The sequence below is a fragment of the Symphalangus syndactylus genome, chromosome 24 (assembly GCF_028878055.3).
Source record: "Symphalangus syndactylus isolate Jambi chromosome 24, NHGRI_mSymSyn1-v2.1_pri, whole genome shotgun sequence".
Taxonomy (NCBI): domain Eukaryota; kingdom Metazoa; phylum Chordata; class Mammalia; order Primates; family Hylobatidae; genus Symphalangus; species Symphalangus syndactylus.
In genome coordinates this window covers 66,600,155-66,622,317 of record NC_072446.2, presented here as the reverse complement: position 1 = coordinate 66,622,317, position 22,163 = coordinate 66,600,155, and the positions used below count along the sequence as shown (strand labels likewise).

General features: G+C 39.6%; 1 protein-coding gene across 17 annotated transcripts in view; it reads left to right on the top strand.

The window, feature by feature from the left end:
- PLCB4 (phospholipase C beta 4) overlaps window positions 1-22,163 on the top strand; it is a 413,770-nt gene that overhangs the window by 322,869 nt on the left and 68,738 nt on the right. For 12 of the 17 annotated variants that reach the window (XM_055266699.2, XM_055266709.2, XM_055266696.2 and 9 more), the window contains 10 exons: window positions 144-223; window positions 800-884; window positions 3,863-3,953; window positions 5,793-5,888; window positions 11,821-11,921; window positions 15,628-15,663; window positions 18,242-18,383; window positions 18,999-19,083; window positions 19,423-19,547; window positions 21,398-21,449. In XM_055266699.2, coding sequence (XP_055122674.1) covers window positions 144-223; window positions 800-884; window positions 3,863-3,953; window positions 5,793-5,888; window positions 11,821-11,921; window positions 15,628-15,663; window positions 18,242-18,383; window positions 18,999-19,083; window positions 19,423-19,547; window positions 21,398-21,449 — 893 coding nt within the window. The remainder of the gene's footprint in view (window positions 1-143; window positions 224-799; window positions 885-3,862; window positions 3,954-5,792; window positions 5,889-11,820; window positions 11,922-15,627; window positions 15,664-18,241; window positions 18,384-18,998; window positions 19,084-19,422; window positions 19,548-21,397; window positions 21,450-22,163) is intronic. The other 5 variants (XM_055266705.2, XM_055266703.2, XM_055266702.2 and 2 more) reach the window with 1 other exon arrangement.

Genomic DNA, 22,163 nt, shown 5'->3' with positions numbered 1-22,163 from the left:
AGAGGTATTAAGGTAGATGAGGGCTCCAGGTCTGAATTCCTGGAACTGACTTTCTGAAAGAATCAATTAATAGTCTCTGAATAGTTTTGGGTGCCTTAATTTTTTTGCTCTTTTCTCTCATTAACTTTTTTTTGTCTTTAAAGGATGTAATTCAAGCCATCAAGGAAACTGCATTTGTCACATCAGAATATCCTGTAATTCTCTCCTTTGAAAATCACTGCAGGTATAATGATCCATCCTGCCACAAGTCTCTATGTGGTATTGTTTCCTAACCCCTAATGCCCACTCCTGCTCTACATCTTTTTAAATAGCTGAATAGTTTGTTTTGTGAAGTACTAAGTTCAAATAATTCTTCGGCAAGGGCACCTACTCTTATGCAAAGCAAAAAACAACAAAAAAAGGAAAAAACAGCAAAAACAAAACCACCATTGTCCCCCCAAACTAAATCATTTTAATGTGTTTCAGAAATACTTGTTCCAAATAAAAGTTCAGAGATTGGGACACCTTACTTAAAGTTCCATTGAGTTGGAAGATTTGACAGTGTATTTGAAATCAGATTTGATGAACTTGAAAGACATTTTTTATTCTTCTTTCCAGCTCTTAGTTTTGGAACAGAATCTCCTTCTCCTTCTTTTAAAATTATACCAGTTAAAGTTTTTGATACGTCTCACATTAGCATTAAGAGGACAATAACACATTTTGCCAAGTGAGAATCTTTAATTACCTAGGAATGAGTGTTTCTTATTCTTGGACGGTTAATGGGTGTTTGAATTTACAAATGCCACTCTTTTCTCTCCAGCAAATATCAACAGTACAAGATGTCCAAATATTGCGAAGATCTATTTGGGGATCTCCTGTTGAAACAAGCACTTGAATCACATCCAGTATGTATTTTTAGCAAACCATATTTCTAGCATGAATGGATTGTTTTGAAAATTTCTGAAGGGTCAAGTAGTACTGGAGGACTAATGCTAAAGATCTTCATATTTATTTAAATTCTTTGGTACAGAAAGCTTACATCATGCTTCAGAGGGATGTAAAGGACACAAAATAAACATCTGGTTCAATTTAATTTGGAGGATCTTTGGGTCTTACGGTTTTCAGATCTCAGTCTTAAAATTTCATAAAGCACCCAGGCCAAGAGTCCAGATTCAGGTCAGTTGTTCTCAACTTCAGTTACATGTTAGAATCACCTGCAAAACTGTTAAAAACACCTGTGCCAGGGCCCCACTGGGAGAATGATTTAATTGATGCAGGGGCAGGCCTGAGCATGGTGTTTTAAAAGCCCTCCAGGTGAACTGTATGTGCACCCAGGATTCAGAACCCATGGGAGGCTCGTGCTGTGGAAAGTGCCCTGGATTGATGTCACGGCATCCTGAAGTTCATGTTCCTAACTCCAAAATAAATCACTGGGCAATGTTGCACATACATTTTTGAACTTCATTTTATACCTGCCAATTTCTTCATAAAGAACATTTACCTGTGCTCCATAGATAGGCTTTATGAGATCTATGAATTCATTCTAATTGCATGCAGTTTTTTTGTATATACTCATTCTAGAGAGTTAATCAGATTTTTATAAGGATCCATGACCTCCAAGAGATTAAGATCCACGATCACAAGATGTTATGAGCTCCAAGGCAGCTAATGAAATCAAAGTAGAAAGACCTGCTATTGACAGCAGCACTTGATGGGCTCAAATCTGGTAGCATGAGGTAGTGGCAGAAGAACATCACAGCAAATGACAGCAGGAAGGAGCTTTGTGCTACATGTAAACACTTTAGGTGGTTTAACAATGAGGTTCTTTTCAGAAGTGTGTCTATGGGAACTGAAAAATAACATGAGAGACAAGGATATCTGTATCCTTTGTCCCCCTTCCTTCTTCTCTTGAACTTGCAGAAGCAGTTGCTGCAGGTGTCCTGCCCGTATCCTTGCAGTGCCTCCTGTTTCCCTGAACACTGGCCTGACTTTCCACTGCCAACATCTGCAGCTTTTTGCCTGAGAGTGAGCTCTGGTCACTGGAGCCTGCTCTGCCACACATGAAAGACCAGCAGTGCCAGGGAATTATCACCCCTATCCCACGCTTCATCCCTCCCGAGGTGGGATAACCCTGAGCACCTGCTCTTCTCTGCCTCCCGGGGTTTCCCAGCAGGATCGTGCTCCAGCTGGCTGCAGTGATAACACACCCTTGATGAGCTGCCTGTCTTCTTTTTCTCACTTTCCCACACCTCTGTTGGAGTTTCCTTCCAAGTAGATGACCTGGTGCAATAATACTTTTCTCTGAGGCTGATTTTAAGGGAACCCAAACTAAGAAACAGCTCTGATTTCTTTTATTTGTTTTTACCTAGGCCCTCCATTTATTTTCCTGATTAGGTTAAGGTGATTGCTTTTGTGGAAAGATCACTGTATTCTTAGCGAAGTGATGTGCACATACTCTCACCAGCTGAAGGGTGTCCAGGTTCTTGGCATCTTGAACAAAGAATTGGACAAAATGCACAAACAAAGCAAGGAAAGAATGAAGCAACAAAAGCAGAGATTTATTGAAAATGAAAGTACACTCCACAGGGTGGGAGCAGCCCGAGCAGAGGGGCTCAAGAGCCCCATTACAGAATTTTCTGGGGTTTAAATACCCTCTAGAGGTTTCCTCTGGTTACTTGGTGTCCGCTCTATGTAAATGAATAGGGTGAAGTAAAGTTATAAAGTCGTTTACTTGGTGTACATGCTGTGTAAATGGAGAGGATATTTCCTGTCATAGCTGAAGTGTTTCCATTTGATTTAGTTCTAGGAAGTCAGCATGAATAGGCCTTATACTCCCTGCCTCCGGACCCTATTCTCGTTTGAATACAGGACAGGTGTTTGGGGAAGCATGGGTAGTATAAATGGGAATAAGACCTGCTCCCAGAGCTAGAGAGCTTTCAACCTTGGGAGTGGGAGCAGGACACAAATGTGAACACATAACTAGAAAAGAAGATGGCCTATGATGCTTTATGTGTTGGAGATGTCCTGGAACAAGAGAGATCATTGGGGAATGGGCCAGTTACACCACGCTGCTGGAAGGAAACAGCATTTCAACAAAGGGTTTTATTTGAGGCAAGACAGTCATATGAGTGCACAGTGCCTTACATATAATAAGTAGTATAAAAGCAAGTTTTGAAAATGAATGGATGGGTGGAAGAGTGGGTGGGTGGGCACATAGAGAGATGGGTGGAGGAATGGGGAATGGAAGACTAGATACGGGATGGTTCTGTAGATCAGAGGTGATAGCATACAGGGGCACCTCCTTTGCAGATATAAATCTAAGCAAATGATGCTGTAGTCAAGTTCAGATTCCAGGAATTGGAACAACTCCCTTCTTGATTCCCTCATCAAACCTACAAAACCACAAAACCACAATCTCAAGTGTTGAGGGTTGGGTCAGCCTACTGAGCAGACAGGCTTACTATACAGCCTGACACTTGGGGGGATCTGGGGGGCCTGTCACTTGGGAAAGCTAATTCTGAACCCAGCTGTCACAATTGTCCCTTGCACTTTACCGGATACTTAAAAGGGGCAAGGCCCTCTGGGGAGCGGGAACCCCTCCCCCACACATCCCAGGCCAGACCCCTGCTCCACTGGGGAGGTTGGAGCAGCTCTGCACACCCCTGGAAACTATGTGGATATCAAGTTTGCAGCACTAGTCTAAGAAAAAGCTGAATGGGTTTGCTAATTTGGGTTGGGGAGTGAAAACGGAAGGCTGTGCCGCCTGCCATCTAGTGGGTGTTGGGTTGCATCACTCCCAGGCCTCCCAGGCTCCTCCTGGGCTGGGAAGGAGAATGGAGAAGCACAGCCCTTCCTTAATTCAGCTCTTTCTGTTTCTCTGTAGCTTGAACCAGGCAGGACTTTGCCATCCCCCAATGACCTCAAAAGAAAAATACTCATAAAAAACAAGCGGCTGAAACCTGAAGTTGAAAAAAGTAAGTGAAACACACACATATATAATGGAAGCATACATAACATGTGTGGACGTTTCAGCTGTTTAGAATTCAATTTATTTTAAAACCACTGATTTTTGGGGGAAGGGTGTAGGGCTGATGTTACAGGTGCTTTTCAGAGCAAGATTGCCACATTTCCATTTAAATTTAATTTCCACATCAATTAATTCATGCAGTAGGAAAAGCATATCTATATATTCAAATACCAGAATTTGGAGAGGGCCCAAGGGAAATTGAGAGGAAAGTAGAAGCATTTTAGAATTTATCAAGATATAAGGAACCAGCATTTTATAATTTTATACACTCTAAATTCGTCATAAGTTTCCCTTTTCAGTTTGCCCCTGTGCTCTATACCTATCGAGGGATACTAGGTACATATGAGTGTGTGACTGTGTATATGTGAATACAGAGATCTAGAGACAAATGATTTTATATAAACATGTTTCCTTTTATTCTCCCAGGATGATTTCCTTGAAAATATTTTATTTGAGAGTATATCCTATTTCAGTGAATTAATGGTATCAAATATTGGCATGATTACACTGCATTTTCCCCCCAAGTATTCTAAATGAAAATTTTAAATTACGTTAATGACAGTTTATTTTATTACAAAAGCAATAATGCCATAGAAAAATCAAGACAATGAAAAGCGTAAGAAAGTAACAGCACTAACATATATTATACACATATTCATATACTATAGACACAGATACGTAATGTACATGTCTAGATATATACCTACATTTTTAATGTAACTGAGATCATATTAGTGATACTGATTTTAAAATTTTAAAATTTAACCAAGGAAGTATACTTACATCAGCAGGATATAAATCTACATACTAACTTTAATCCTAATGTATGAAACACTATATAGAATTTAATATATATGACATAGAATTGTATGCATTTATTATAGCATGATGTAACCAGTCCCAAGTTGATGGATTTTCACTACTATAAACATGCTTGAATGTTATTTTGTATGTTTGTGCAACCCTCTCCTTGAAATCAGTTGGTGCAATTAGAGTCATTCAGTCAAAACATATCTATTTTTTCTATTGTGATATAGTTTGTTATGCTTTCTTTTAGGAAAGTTCTACCAACTTAGACTCTTCAGCAGTCATGTGTGAGAGTGCCTGTTTCCCACCAATATTCTTAATGCTGGCTGTTGGCCATTTCCAAATGTGTGTCCAACTCATAGAAAAAAATTGGTACCTTAGGGGTTTTTTATTTGTGTGTCTTCAATAACTAGTTTTTTGCATATTACTATTTGTGGTTTGTCCCTATGTGTTTTCCCATTTTCATTATTTTGTTTACCTTTATCTTTCTGACATAGAAAAATATTAGTCTTATTTTGCATAGTAGGATATAATCCCCATTAAATCAGTTGCAAATATTTTTTCCTGAAGTTTTGTTGCCAACCTGCCTATTTTCTATCAGTTCCCCATAAGTGTTCATAAACCTTGGTCTGTGCCAGATTCTCCAGATTATGGGCTTTTGTTATCTAGCCTTAAATCCTTCACAAGGACTGAACCTCCTCTCAAACCTGGTGACCAGAATTTTGGGCATTTCATCCATGTCCCCGCAATTCTTCATCATGTATATATAAGGTGGTTGTTGCAGGTTTCTTACAAGGTCGAGACCACCAGGAAAGGGCGAGAGAGAGATCACTGCTGAACCTTAGGAACATAGCGCCTTGGTGCCTGAACATTCTGTCTCCTCTCCCTTTTCACGTCCTCCTCAGCGTTGATCTCAAGGCCTAGGGTTTGTATGTTACCTAGCATCTGTCACCATCTCTTTGCGTGTTTTTGCTAACAGAACAGCTGGAAGCTTTGAGAAGCATGATGGAAGCTGGAGAATCTGCCTCCCCAGCAAACATCTTAGAGGACGATAATGAAGAGGAGATCGAAAGTGGTGAGCTGTTTGCTTTTATTTTAAGTTACATGCTCTGAAAATACTTTTTAAATAAGAAAACCAGGCTGAGCACAGTGGCTTAAGCCCATAATCCCAGCACTTGGGGAGGCCAAGGTGGGAGGATGGTTTGAGCCCAGGGGTTCAAGACCAGCCTGGGCAACATTTTCGGAGAGATGACACCCATGTCTACAAAAAATAAAAAATTAGCCAGATGTGGTGGCCTGTGTTGGGAGGCTGAGGCAGTAGGATCCCTTGAGCCCGGAGGTTCAAGGCTGCAGTGAGCTGTATGTAATCGTACCACTGCACTCCAGCCTGGACAGTAGACTGAGGCCTTGTTTCAAAAATAAATGAGCAAGAAAACCAGGAATTTCTTTCAAAAGACCCTTTTATATAATAATGCTGTTTTAATTCTTCACAGTAATATTTTGGTATTCTTGGTATTTTGCCAAATATTTCCCATTTTTTCTGGCTACTAAATTTTAATGGCTTTGTCATCTCCCTTCCTATTGGTCATTCAGCTATTCAGCAGAAATTCATAGCCAGAGAATCCTTGAAGCACTTGCTGTAGTAGGCAGAGGAAGCAATATAAGGAACGTTTTGCAATCCCTTTCTATAGACAAAAACACGAACTTCAGTCTTGTTAATGATGATAGTAGAGAGGCAACTAATTTAAGAGACCGCCAGGCAAATGACTGATGTGTCTGCACAAAGTGAACTAGAAACTAAAAGCCAGTATTAGGGACTGTGGTGGGGTGGGGGGAGGGGGGAGGGACAGCATTAGGAGATACACCTAATGCTAAATGACGAGTTGATGGGTGCAGGAAATCAACATGGCACATGGATACATATGTAACAAACCTGCACATTGTGCACATGTACCCTAAAACCCTAAAGTATAATAAAAAAAAAAAAAAAATTTCAACTTCAAATTCCTTCAAATAACCAGCTCACCAGAATTATCTCTGTGTAGCTAGATAATTTTAAGAAGGCAGTCTTGCTTAAAATATTTGAATATGTGCTATTACCTTCTCTTTTACTTTGATCACATAGCAACAATCATAATGTTCAGTTGTAAAAGGGTCATTTGAGAGTTTGGGGATGATTTTAGAGAATTATTTGTTTGTTATGTGTCATGAGAATTGATGAACAAAATGACAAGGACTTGCGTCGGTTATACAATGCCTTGGATTTATATACAGGCATACCTTGGAAATATTGCAGATTTGGTTCTAGACCCCTACAATGAAGTAAATATTGCAAGAAAAGTGATTCACAAGAATTTTTGTTTCCCAGTGCATACAGAAATTATATTTACACGGTACTGTAGGCTATTAAGTGTTCAATAATAGCATTATGTCCAAAAATGTAACTTAATTTAAAAATACCTATTGCTTAAAAATGCTAACAATTATCTAAGCCTGCATTAAATTGAAATCTTTGTGTGGAGGGTCTTGCCTTGAGTGATCAGGGTGGTAGTTGCCAAAGATTGGGGTGGCTGTGGTAATTTTTTAAAATAAGACAACAATGAAGTTTGCTGCATCAATTGACCCTCCCTTTCACAAAAGATTTCTCTGTAGCATGCAGTGCCCTTTCATGACACTTTACCCAGAGTAGAGCTTCTTTCAAAATCGAAGCCAATCCTCTCAAACCCTGCTGTGATGCCTTCTCAACTAGGTTTATGTAATATTTTAAATCCTGTGTTGTCATTTCAAGAATGCTCACAGTATCTTTACCTGGAGTAGATTCCATCTCAAGAAACCACCTTCTTTGCTCATTCGCAAGAAACAACTCCTCATCTGTTTAAGTTTTATCATGAAATTGCAGCAGTTCAGCCCCATGTTCAAGCTCCTTTTCAAATTCTAGTTCTCTTACTCTTTCTACCACCTCTGCAGTGACTTCCTCCACTGAAGTCTTGAACCTCTCAGCATCATCCATGGGAGTCTCCCAAGCTCCTATGAACATTGATATTTTTACCTCTTCCCATAAATTATGAATGTTCTTTCTTAATAGCATCTAGAATGGTGAACACCAGAAGCTTTTCAGTTTACTTTGCCCAGATCCATCACAGGACAGACATTCTCTTTTAGGGAAGCTAGACATAGAGCTAAAAATCCAAAAGTTGGAAGAATTAACTAACCTTATTGAAGACTCCTTAATAAAGACTCCTGACTGTGGAACAGACTTTATAAGTGACTCAGTTGCATGTCCAGTCCTTGGGTTTGACATTACTCCCAGAGAAAAGTCATAATGACTGTACTTTCATTTGTTTTATGTGGCAGGGAGGGGCTAGGAGGCTAAAGATATCTGATACTACTCAGTTGATACTTGTTAGTATGGTCATCTGTTACTATGCAATAAACCATCCCCAAATGTAGGGGCTTATAACAACACCTTATCATTTTCTGTCATAATTCTGTGGGTCATCTGGGCTCAGGTTGGTGGTTCTCCCTTGGGTTTCTCATGCTTTTGTTGGCAGATGACATCTGGGGCTGACTGGTTCCCTTGGGCGGGTTATCCAGGACGGCTCACTCACATGCTGTTAGTGGATGCTGGCTGAACGCTGGGAGCTCAGCTGGGCCTCACTGACCATAGTACCGCTGTGGCCTCTCTCTGTGATTTGAGCTTCTCACAGCACGATGGCTAAGTCCCCCAGATGGAACATCTAAGAGCCAGTGTCCCAAGAGGCAGGAAGCAGAAGCTGCTAAATTGTTTAAGAGCTAGGCCTGGAACTAGTGCAGTATCACTTCCTCTATGTTTTATTCATCAAAGCAGCCTCAGGGCCCATGCAAGTTCAAGAGGGTGAGTGAGTGACAAAGTCACGTTGCATAAGAGCACAGAGGAGGGCAGATGATATGGCAGCTGTTTTTGGAAAATATAGTCAGCCATGATGCCTACTATATTTTTTCACATTTTTTTTTTTTGCAAATAATAAATCTAAACAAGATTTAAGAAAAATATATTTGCAGAAATATATTTCAAACGATCAAGAAAATACTCCTAAGATGCAAAAAAGATGACTATTCAGTAAAACCAGTTCCTTTAAGTTAAATTTCTTAAATGGTAATTAAAATATGTAAGGCATTGCCGATACGATAATCCAGTAAAACTAACTGCAGAAATAATGGAATAAATTAACAAGAAAACAGTGTTAATGATAATTACTACCATCGTTGTACCAACAGTGGACCAGGCAGCTTAAATTACAGCCTTATCTAACCTGTATACAGCCTGATGAAATGGGTATTATTATTATTATTTTTTTTTTTTTTGAGACGGAGTCTTGCTCTGTTGCCCAGGCTGGAGTGCAGTGGCGCAATCTCGGCTCACTGCAAGCTCTGCCTCTGAAATGGGTATTATTATACCAATTTTTCAGATGAGGGGACTGAAGCTTAGAGAGGTGACGTATTTTGCACATGATCCCACAGCGGGCAACCGATTGCACTAAGATTCAATCCCGGAGCTACCTGATTCCAGTCAAGACTTTTTGTACCTTACAGTACTGCCCTTTCAATTCACAGGAATATGGTAAAAACATAGATATGCAAAAAATACTTTTTTAAAAAGGAGAAAGAATAGAACGAATGAAAGTCAAAGATGTGATGTTTCCTAAACACACACAGTCATCTAAAATTAGCATCAGTATGGCTTCATGTATTATTCTTAAAGGTGCTTTCCCACCATCTACATACATATGGTAATTATTCCTCCAGGCAGAAAAATATTTGCCTCTAGTGACTCCCATGTTATTCCAAAATATACTTGAGATTTGGGTTAAGTTTTAACAGAAATAACCACATGATTTAGTATCCATGTAGAAAAGCACCTAAGGACAGAATCATCCACCTAGATGGCACAAGGCTCCTGTTTCACCTGTTATGTGTGTGATTCTTAGGTTGCCTCAGTAATACTTGGCTTTGGTTCTGGTCAACCAGTCGGCTATAATTACCTTAGTGCCACTGTATGAATCTACTATCCATGTGTGACTAGAATCTCTAATTTAAATACCTCAACACAGCAGGCAAGGGGAAACCAAGCATAGTTCAATAGGGGAGGCCTGCCTGGAGGCTATAGAAAATAGAAAAGGCTTTCAGTCAGTGAAAGCAGGTGCCCAGGCATTAGGCTGGATTTAGATTCAGAAGGACACATGGCTCCCAGGATAGGAGACAAGTAGTGGGGAATATCAAAATTGTATGTGGCTATAGGTGTGTCTGTGCATATCTGCACACTCAGAAAGTGATCAGGTATTCATAAAATTCTCTTAAGGTGGTTATTAAGTCTCCACCACTTGTTTGGGGCACGCCCCTTGCCTTCAAGTAGTTTACATCTGTATGGGCAGTTTAGACTAGACATAAATGAAATGAAAATTTAATAGTGACATGAGAAGTTTTGAAATCTTGATTACTGACTGTAGGTCATGGAAACCTAGTCCTGGAAGAACTGTGCTAAGAATTCAAGAGACAGGTAGATCCATTATCTTGCTCTGTGATTTCAGACAAGTCAAATCATATCTCTGCATCTAGTTCCTCGTTTATAAGTAAAGACAGATGCTGGATTAGATTATTTTAAGACATATTCCAGTTCCTCAAATCCTTTTCTTCCTGCCTAAGCCTTACGATGACCTGCTTGTTGTTGTTGTTGTTTGGATTTTGTTTTTTAATCGTCTGCCTCGAGAATATCCCTTCATCAGAATTATCAGCTCCAGAAGAGGAAGGTGGCTGTTTCTTTTCCTCACCCTCTTCCTGTGCCTGGAGAGATACTTCACAAAATGAAACAGTCTATCTAGAAATTCTGAATCCAGATACTACCAGTTGAAAGACACCACTGTTTTATTATGACTAAGAAAGAAAAAATAGGTTCCATTCACTGGAAAAAACCATCAGTTGAAGAACACCCTACAATATCATAAATATTAAAATACAAAAAAGTACATCTTAGAATCAGTGAAATCATTTTTCATTTACTCCTGTTCTTTCATTCTCCTTTGTACTTTTAAACATGCTTTACAAAAATCTATCTCATTCTTATGGGTCTGCTCATCTCCTTTCTGAATTTCTCAGAAATTATTTTAGTGGGTTTTTTTGTTTTGTTTTTACAGTAACGTTCCCTCATGCCCTGTGGTGTGACCATGTGGATTTGTATTGTCCTCATCATGAGGTCTATGGGTTTCTCCTCATCCTGGCTAGATTTTAAGCAAATTCTTTATCTGGGAATTCCTGCAAATGGTGATTGTGTGAATCCAAATCTCACCTCAGCATGTTGCACATTTTCCAGCAGGTAGTTCCTTTTTTTCCCGTGAACATCCTGGGTGGATTCTGGCATTCTTGTCACTTTCCTGGACCAATGAACACCGTGTGTGTACTTTCTTTCACAGACTAGACCACGCTCCAGGGACACCAGCTTTATTTGGCACCCACTTCCACTTCTCCTCCTACCTGAGCCTGACAAATGAGCCCTGAGCCTTTGAACCCTATGCTAGGTTTGACAAATAGTTTGCAGGAGTAGCACAATCCTTCTGAGGCCTTTCTTTTTTCTACCACGCCAAGCTATAAGTCATTATGCCCATAAAATTCAAGTGGACATTTTAGTCTCTTTCAGAATTATCCGATGTATTTCTTTTCTTGCACCTTCTTATTTTCTCTCGTAGGATATAAGTAGCCATCCACTTAAGAAAAATTTATTAAGCATCAAGCATGTCAAACCACATTTGAGGTGCAGGAGAAATAATACATAACAAGATGTGCTCCTTGACGTTGAATAGATAAGAGTTTTGTGAGAGTTTTACTTGAAAAAATACTGCATCTATAAATGTCCCCATTTTCTTTCAGCATCCTTTTTCTCTAACAGTGCTTATGTTCTACCCAAGATTATGAACAAGGTCTGACTACTTGGCAGTGGTTTGGCATCATGGATTTTCCATTTGTCTTTCACACAGCTGACCAAGAGGAGGAAGCTCACCCTGAATTCAAATTTGGAAATGAACTTTCTGCTGATGACTTGGGTCACAAGGAAGCTGTTGCAAATAGCGTCAAGAAGGTCAGAGTCCCCTTTCTTTCATCACTCTCAAGAGGCAGCAGCTGTTATTTATGAAATTTTGGAAATGTGAGAACCACAAGAGAATAAAGTAACCTATAATTCCCCTTCTAAATTGCTTAGGATACGAGTCTGTGCTGGGTGACCAGAACTTGACACATACACAATATTAAATTTAAAAAGACATTTAAATTACTCATTAGTCAGGGCCGGTGTTAACCACTACCCATTTGGCCAGTGTCCTCTAAATAGTATCATGTATTGTGTTATTGCAGCTGGGGAGGGAGACAATGACAGCATCCCAGGGGTAAGGTTTAATCTTGAATTCATCAGGAAAATGACCCCTGAACATCCTGAGTCTAGCCCTCATTCGAGAACTAGTCCTGCTAATTATATACCTTCCCCCTAAAGTACAGTAAGCATAAAAATGTTTCCAGATACTCAGCCAAGGAAAATAGTTATTCATGTACTTACCTTTTATCAGGCATAGTCTAAGCCATAATGACCTAAAAGGGTAAAACAGTTGCCTTCTGCCCTTAGGCAGCTCATGGCCCCCTGTAGTTTAGGGAAAGGGATCGGAAACAGCAAACAAGCAAGTAGTTAAATAACTATATAATTACAACTTGTGATGAGTGCAATTATGAACATAAACACGAGTGCTGAAGAATAATGAAGTAGAAAGAATAAGGAAACCAGAACACAAAGGATCAAGAGGAATTGGCCATGCACAGAGATAGAGGAATCACTTTCCATGCGGAGGGACCACAGTAACAACAGCAAGGCTGTGAGTAGAGTGGCTTGAGTGAGGGTGGACTGAGACAAGATGAGATGAGGCAGGTAGGTGGGAACTGGGTGATGTAGGATTTTGGAGGCCATTATGAGAAATTCAGATATTCAGTGAAATGTGACGCTACTGAAAAAGTTTAGAGAAGGGGGCAGTGTAGCCTGATTCAAGTTTTGAAAGATTGCTGTGGTTGCCATGTGGAGACTAGTTTAGGAGGAAACAGGAGTGGAAGCGGGAAAAGCAGTGAGGACAGGCTGCTGCTCTAGGCCAGACAAGAGTCCCCGATGGTCAAACCGGACAACGCACCAGAGAGGACTGAGTGGCTTCAAGACGTGTTGAGAAATGGGACAGGCTACTGATGGACGGAATGTGGGAATGAGGGAGAAAGAAGTGAGATGACCCTCTAGTGCCCTTGTTTGAGGAATTGGGTAGGTGGTGGTACCATTTACCGGCATGGGGAAGACCGAAAGAGAAAGAATTCAGGAGTTTCAAATGGGATGACTATTTGAGATGCCTGTGAAGTATTCAAGGGGAGGTGTTCATATAGCATTGCCATCTGACTCTCTCTCTGGGTTCATTTCCTAACTGTCTAACTTTGGGTAAGTTACTTAACCTCTGTGTACCTTAGTTTCCTCATCTGCAAAGTGAAGACGATAACACCTATTTCATGGGGTCACTGTGAAGAGTGGATGGTTTGTGACATGTCAAGAGCTTAGCGTGGTGCCTGGCACATGGTAACTCCTGTAAAGGTATTAGTTGCTGGTATATTATCATCCTTTTCATCTTTATCATTGGCATTATCCTCATGATCACTGGCGTCCTCATCTCGCGTATATAGAAGATGGGTTGAGCTAGAGATACAAGTTGGGAGTTCAAAAGATCATATTTGAAACAATGGAAATATGGAGATGATTCACAGGGAAAGGTGGAAAAGAAGGCCCAAGTGGAGTCCTTGTTAAAAGTGGAGCCAGAAAAGAAGAGCAAGGTATGGCCAGAGAAGTAGGAGGGAAATTAGGCAGTGACACCAAGAAAACCAAGAAAGAGAACAGTGTTAACAGAAAGACTGAGTGTTTGACTGTAGAATGTGGTAAAAATCTTAGACAAATTAAATTTAACAGAGTTTAGTTGAGGAAAAAAAAAAACAATTCCCAAATTGGGCAGGCCCCAAACCAGAAGAGGTTCAGAGAGACTCCAGTGCAGCCATGTGGTGGAAGATTTATTGACAGAAAAAGGAAAGTGACCTACAGAAAACAGAAGTGAGGTAAAGAAGCAGCTGGATTGCTTACAGCCGTATTTGCTTTATTTGAACAGAGGTTGAATAGTTGGCCACCTTTGATTGGCTGAAACTCTGTGATTGGTGCATGAGTAGGTTCCAGTCTGTTTACACATCCATTCAGTCTACAGTTTACTATGTGAAAGTTTATGAAGAAACCTTTAGAATAGGTAAAGAGATAGCTTTAGGCTAAACTCAATTTAACAAATGCTACTGACTGATTAAGTAAGAAGACTCAAGAGTGTCCTTTGGGTTGTTAGCATGGAGGTCATTGGCAACCTTAAAGAGACATTTCAGTGGAGTGCCAGGCAGCGTGGTGACACCAAATCACACAGATATGAATGACTAGAGACTATGCTTTTGAGAAGTTTTGCTGTGAAGGGGAGCAAGAAATGGACTGGTGGCCAAGGGCACCTGAGGAGTCAAGGGAGTGTTTTCTTTTTCAGATGAATGAATCTGGAGTGTGTTTGCAAACTTGGAAGTGGTGCAGTAGAGAGGAAGAGATTAGTTTTGCAGGAAAGAGAGGGGATAACTGCCTGGAATTCCTTGAGGAGGTGGAAGAGGGTGGGATCGCTGTGGTGCAAAGGTGTGGCCCTTCACAGGAGCAGGAACACCTGATTAGTGAAGACAGTGGATGAAGATGCAGGTAGGCAGATACATTTGGTGATAGGAAGAGGGGAGAGTATCTGTCTGATGAATAAAGCCAAAGGAATATTGATTGCCTTTACACCCTATCTTTTCTGATATAGGGGATTGTGACTACTTAGAGAATACTGAACATCTATTAAGACTCAAGAGTATTGTTTTAATACAAAAATTAGCCAGGCACCATGGCACACGCCCATAATCCCAGCTACTCAGGAAGCTGAGGCAGGAGAATTGCTTGAACCCGGAAGGCGGAGTTTGCGGTGAGCCAAGATTGCGCCACTGCACTCCAGCCTGGGCAACAGAGCAAGACTCTGTCTCAAAAAAAAAAAAAATGTTGCTAAAGCCTTCATCAATATTTTCTTAGTGTCTTAGTCAGTTGGAGCTGCTATCAGAAAAATACCATTGGCTTAAACAACTAAAAACTATTTCTCACCATTCTGGAGTCTAAGAAGTCTAAGATCAAGTTCCTAGTGAGGGGGCCTTCTTGGTGGTCATGTCCTCACGTGGTGGACAGAGAATAAGGAGGCAAGCTCTCTCTTGGCTTGGCCCTCATGACCAAATTACCTCCCAAAGGCCCCATCTTCAAATGCCATCACATGAGAATTAAATTTTCAGTATATGAATTGGGGACAGTATGGGGGGCTGCACCAGCATACAGTCCCTAGCCAATACCCAGACATGAATGTTGAGTTACTCAAGAGTGACCATTCACGCTGCTTTTCCCAAACCCCATGACTAAAGCACTAATTAAATAATTATAATAAAACATCTAAGTAGGTAAAGACTGTCCACAAAGGAGGGAAAGGGCATTAAGATTAGCCCTTCTGGTGCATAAAACAGTGAGGTCATCCATGGCTTTTTGTCATCAGTAATGTCCCACATTAGCAGATAAATATAGTAACAAGTTTACCTACACTTATTTAAATATCTGTGTGTGTATGGCTAATAAATTTGGAATTTTGCCCTTTAGAGAAGTAAACAAATTATTTCCTTTCTCTAACTAGGCTTCAGATGACCTTGAACATGAAAACAACAAAAAGGTAACAAAATAATTCCCTTGCACATTTTAAATCAGATGCATCTAATTTAAAAAATCTTCAAAGGAAGGAATCAATTGTGGTGATAAAATGATTAAATCCTGATAAAAATCACAAAACTAGGGCAGGTGAGTGAGATGATTTTCTAAAAGTAGGTATTTAATGCAGTAAGGCATTTTCTTCATTGGAATTAGAGATTTCATTCCTGCAGTGGAACTACATGATCATCAGCATATTGAATTGGAAAATAAAAATGAGCGAATAGGTCATCAAATCCATATTATAGCATAATAGAAAGGATAATCTTAGTTCCCACTACATTGACATTCTGGAAGATTACTGATTAATTTTACACTGCATAACTTCTAGGAGTATTACTTGATGTTATTAGCTATTGGCCTTATTGTAGGAAAGGTAAAGTTACATTTTCACTTTCTTTCATCCTCTTCAAAGTTCTTCATGTGATCACAGTGGTTTTATTTAGTAAGTATTTATGGTTTATCCTACAACAGTGAGACTGACAGCCACAGGCAGAAGTTTGCCTAATAACTTCATTCTCATACTTCAGAAGTTCAGAAAATAACTGCCTTGCTGCCTGTGGGGTCCTATCCTATTTGGAGTTGAGATCTTATCTTCTCACCCTCTAAATATTAAATTTGAAAGAATTATGAATAAATATGGTCACAAGCCTCTCCCAAAATATTTGTGAGTACATTACTCTCTTGTTCTAGAATTTCATAATTCATAATTTGAGTCAACAGTGTACAGATTGACATTTGGTCATTGTCATTTATTAGCTAAGTTACTTTAATTCTCAAGGCATCAATCTTCTCATGTGGTCAGTGGGTAGGACTCTAATCCCCACTACACATCACAGACAGTAATGAGACCACGTGTGCAAGAACTCATCCTGGTACCCAGCACATAGCACTGGTGGTATTTATTATTATTAAACACACATGGAAGGAACGGACATGGCCGTTGTTTGGTGGGGGAGCAGGAGGACACATTAAGAAAATGATAAAAACAAAAACAAAACCAAGTTACATTTCTTGATTATTTCAGGCTTTTATTGGTGAAATCAGTTTGATAATTTAGAATACTCAGATTGTTAAGTCATCAGTTAAGACAAACAAATTGACCATTTTTTTTTTTTGAGACAGAGTCTCGCTCTGTTGCCCAGGCTGGAGTGCAGTGGCGCGATTTCCGCTCACTGCAAGCTCTGCCCCCTGGGTTCACACCATTCTCCTGCCTCAGCCTCCCGGTAGCTAGGACTACAGGCGCCCGCCACCACGCCCAGCTAATTATTTTGTATTTTTAATAGAGACGGGGTTTCACAGTGTTCGCCAGGATGGTCTCCATCTCCTGACCTTGTGATCCGCCCACCTTGGCCTCCCAAAGTGCTGGGATTACAGGCGTGAGCCACCACGCCCAGCATCTGACCATTTTTTAGCTCATGGATTACATCACCCAACTAAGGAATTTATCCAACTAGATTCACTTTATGCAGGAAATTTAGCTTTGCAAAGTTCTCAGCAAAAATATTGATCACTTTTGAAGATATTACTTTTGTTGTTGGTTTTGTTGTTGTTTTTTCTATCAATAAATAAACTAATTTGTTTTCTTTTTTCTGTATACAAAGTAATGCAATTTCAATATGTCCTATGCAGCAAGTTATTAGATTACTTTTAAGATTAAGTGCTTTTATAAATACCATAAGCCACGTATGTATGTGGCTTACATTCTAGAGTGCTACGGTGAAACATAGTCCCCAAAGAGGCAGCATCATTAGCACCTGGGAACTAGTTACAGCAATGACTGGCCTCACTGCAGACTCACTTCAACAGAAACTCTGAGTGTGGGGCCCAGGAATCTGTTTTAGTTTAAAAAGCCTTCCAGGTGATTCTGATGCACGCTAATGTTCGAGAGTAACTATTTTTGATGTTGTGCCTCAATTTGTAAAAATATGTGTAATACCTGCTATATCTATTTCATAGTATTGCTGTGAGGTCCAATATAGTAATTTCTTTTTTTTTTTTTTTTTTTTTTTTGAGATGGAGTCTTGCTCTGTTGCCTGGTCTGGAGTGCAGTGGCACAATCTCAGCTCACCACAACCTCTGCCTCCTGGGTTCAAGCGATTCTCCTGCCTCAGCCTCCCAAGTAGCTGGAATTACAGGCTCACGCCACCATACCCAGCTAATTTTTGGCATTTTTAGTAGAGATGGGGTTTTGCCATGTTCGCCAGGCTTGTCTTGAACTCCTGGCCTCCCAAAGTGCTGGGATTAAAGGCGTGAGCCACTGTTCCCGGCCAGTAATTTCTTGAATATTTTAAAGTCCCTTAAAAATCTAAAAATGTCCTACAAATGTAAGATAAACTTAATATTTTATGATTACCTCCTTTTGCATTATTTAGAGCTACAAAAACACTAACTTCTTAAAGTATCCTTTAGTGTAACTGAGGAAGAAAAAGTCTTTAACTTTGAATTTGTGTGTGTGCAATTATCTTTATTAAGGAAATCTGCAGCACGTATCCATGGGTCCTACTGAAGTCATTGACTTATATGTTTTCTTGTGCTTATAGGGCCTGGTCACTGTAGAAGATGAGCAGGCGTGGATGGCATCTTATAAATATGTAGGTGCTACCACTAATATCCATCCATATTTGTCCACAATGATCAACTACGCCCAGCCTGTAAAGTTTCAAGGTTTCCATGTGGCAGAAGGTAACACCAAAGGTTAAATGCAGTTGCCTTTTTTGCTTTTATGGTGCAGATGAGCTTTTATCTAACTTGTTGCCATTTTTCTTTGTGGGCATGGGGGCTGTTCCACCTCACCTTATTTTTGTTTCACAGACCATAGAAGCCACCTTGTTATGTGGTGACATTACATTGTCATTCATCACCTCAACCACAAGGTGGCGATGAGAGACTATGGATTTATTAGTGCTGGGCATGTAGCCTCTTCTGTTCCCACGTGCATTCACAAGACTCCTTTTAATCAAAAGCTGGTTTTCAAAAAAACATAAGAAGTATTTAAAAACTTCATTTCTGGGCTAGAGAAGCCATCATAATCATCATTATCATCAAAAATTCATATTTCAGTGGTGGCTGTGGCCATTGGGGTACATGTAATTTCTTTAATGACTCCCAATTTAATTCAGCACTTTTTTTTTTTTTTTTTTAAAGACAGATGTCTCCATCCACAGGATGTCAACGAAAAATGTAGCATTAGCCTTCAAGGCCTCGTGATTCAGGGTGTAATTGTATTTATTTATTGCTGTTTTTTGGTGAGGGTTTGATGGCAGGGTTCCTGAATCCATCTTTGCTTTTCTTTTACAGAACGCAATATTCATTATAACATGTCTTCTTTTAATGAATCAGTCGGCCTTGGCTACTTGAAGACACATGCAATTGAATTTGTCAAGTATCCTTATGTATCAAGTGGAATGAGTGGTTGACTCACGTTGGTTTGGCAGGAGCCTCTGAGATAGATAAATGGCTAATATATCATTCTGGTGGTGGGGTTAATAAAATGATACGTGAGAAAGACCATGGCAGCTGTGACAATCTGCCCAAAGGAAAGTCGTTTTTGTAACCCACACAGTGAACTGTGATCTTAAGCATCATTTGTAAATGTGAAATCTGCTCTGTGCTGTCTACTTGTTTGTCATTCTTGGCCTAGACCTTCGTTGTTTTAGCTCCTTGTTGTTTATTTTTCTCTGCTGTAGGACTCTTTTTTTCTGTTTTCCTTAATAAGTTACAGTTACAACAAACGGCAAATGAGTCGCATTTACCCCAAGGGAGGCCGAGTTGATTCCAGTAATTACATGCCTCAGATTTTCTGGAACGCTGGCTGCCAGATGGTTTCACTGAACTATCAAACCCCAGGTAGGAGCTGATGTCCAGTGACCCCAAATTCCATGAGAACACTTTGACAGGATGGTGCTAGCACTTCCCATCAGTTGGCTGTGGGCATTTTTTAAAGGAAGCAGACATATGGCAAAGCAATGTGTTATTGGATTTATATAATGTTGAGGAATTTTAAAAACCCAAAATAGAGCAAACAGTCATAGAAAATAATGTGTTGTGATTGGAATTTAATTCCTTTCATAAATGCCATGACTATTCCTGCTAACCATTATCCCATATTCCAAAATATTTCTCATTTTTCTTCCTTTTGGATCAAAGTTGTTATCTTTGTTTCTAGAGGCAGAATTAAGTGAAAAGAATTTGAGTATCTTTGTACAGTAACAGCGACTCATTTCTCCTTTGGCAAATACCCTGACCACTGTGAACATTCAGCAAATATGACTGACACAGGGGCACTTCACCAAAGAGATACAGAATATTTTGGAGTAAACTCCACTAAAATGGTATATAAGGAGATACATATTTGAAGAGGTACTAATCTATAACTTGGTCCTCCAAAGTGTACTCAAAGACAGGTTTCCAATATATAATGACTTTTTTTTCTGGAAGGAAAAGAGTAAATTTTTATAACTGCATAAACAAATTTTTAAAGTTTTTGAGGTTTGCTTAAGAGCCTAGGATCACGGTATTAAGATTCGAGGTAGCAAAATAGAAATAGAATAGATAGAAATATGCCACAACCCTATTCACTGTATATGCTCAGTTCTACAGCATGGTTCTTACAATTGGTAAAATAAAACAAAACCAGAAAACCCTTTTTTCCTTCAATTACTTGCTATATAAGAGAACTGCCCATGCTTCCCAATTTGAGGATTTTTTAAAATCTATTTTGTGTTTTAAGAATCCGTCACCTTGTTCCCTGCTATCTGGATTGACTAGAAGATCCTTTGACTTTCACTCCTTTGGCATGAGTGTGAGCTGACTGTACTTCTCACGCCTTGAAGGAGCCTCCCCAATGACTGGAAGCTCCTCCTACTGGAGTCGCCATTCTGCATGGGGTCTCCACAGTACTTGCTAGGTTAGACTGTGACGTGATAGGTACCATTACAATCCCTGAGTGTTTCTAGCTGGGGCCCGGTAACAAGGCCCTGATGACTTCACTTACTTAAAAAGGGCCAACTTGTATTCTCAGTTGTCAGTGAGTCCATACTATGGATTAAATGGCTAGCCCAGCTTATGTTTTATTCTATAATATTAGGTTTAAACAGAACATTTTGAAGAGGAAAAAATATCCATCAGTTTACCCATTTCTTTGGCTGATGAGAAGAAAGAAAAAATTTTATTCGCTTGCAAGAGAAAAGTCACAAGCCATGCGCTGCCAGGATAGACCCCACTAGAATAATTCCCCTTGTGTCCCATCCTGGAAGCATGCCACCAAGTTTTATGCGATACTTACCTAGTTCATTTTCCAGTCTTTTAAATCAAGTTTCATATTCACCCTCCCGGGTATTTCCAGGGTTCCTCTGCCCAGGGATCCTGAGACCCATCCTCTCCCACTGTAGCAGGTTGGATGTCTCTACTCTCAATACTCATTGAACAATAGTACGACTCCTATATTGAATCCAGTTTTAAAAGTGACCTTTAGCATGATCTTTATGAAAACACATTTTATGTTTAATTTAAATGAAACATGAGGTCAATTCAACATGGAAGAGAGTATGCCTTAAATAGACTAAGCAGAACCTTGTAGTATTAAAGAGGGACCTGTGGGCCCAGGAGCAATCTGATACCTATTGTTCAGAATCACCCCGTCAGGGTCTTTTTTGTCTAGGAAGACAAGATGCTAAATTATTTTTGTCTCTTGACAGATTTAGCGATGCAATTGAATCAGGGAAAATTTGAGTATAATGGATCGTGCGGGTGAGTAATATGATTTAAACTGTTATCACCTAGATTGAGAACTCCATACTACAGCTATAATGAAGCCATGTCATTTTCAATTAGGGGCTACAGAATTTAGGCTGGGTTTGAGGGATGGAATAGAAACAAATGAAATACCTAGATAATATTTGCAAATATACATTCTTCATCTACCCCATTTTACTAAGCAGGTTTTGGGTTTTTTTAAGAAGCAGTTCATACATATCCTAGAGTTTAATCCTCTTACTTTAAAAACAATAGTGGAGGTTTTTATGTGTGGGACAGGCAATAATCCCTGCACACTTGGACATTAACTGGAGATGTAGGCCTTAAATATGTGCGTTTTACCTGGGACAAATCAAGTAATGAAGTTAATTTCATATGTAATGAAGTTGTGGGTGTCAAGCTGAATTTCATTCATTTGGGAATAAACCTTTGTCCTCTATTGATTCTTTTTTGTGTCTTGTAAGTAGCAGTTATCAAAGAATAATGCTGTGAATATTGTCCTAGTTTCCTTAAATAGCACTCTTGAAAACTGTGAACCAAGAAGTGAAATAGGAAATGTTAATTCTGTGGAAACACTGGAAGGTTAAATGAAAATATAAAATTAGAATTATCTTGAGATAAAAAAAAAAAAACTATGTGGTCATCCCCTCACCCCACCTCAGCCTCATGCATCTGTCCCCAAGCAACTAAATATTAATAACTCCAGAC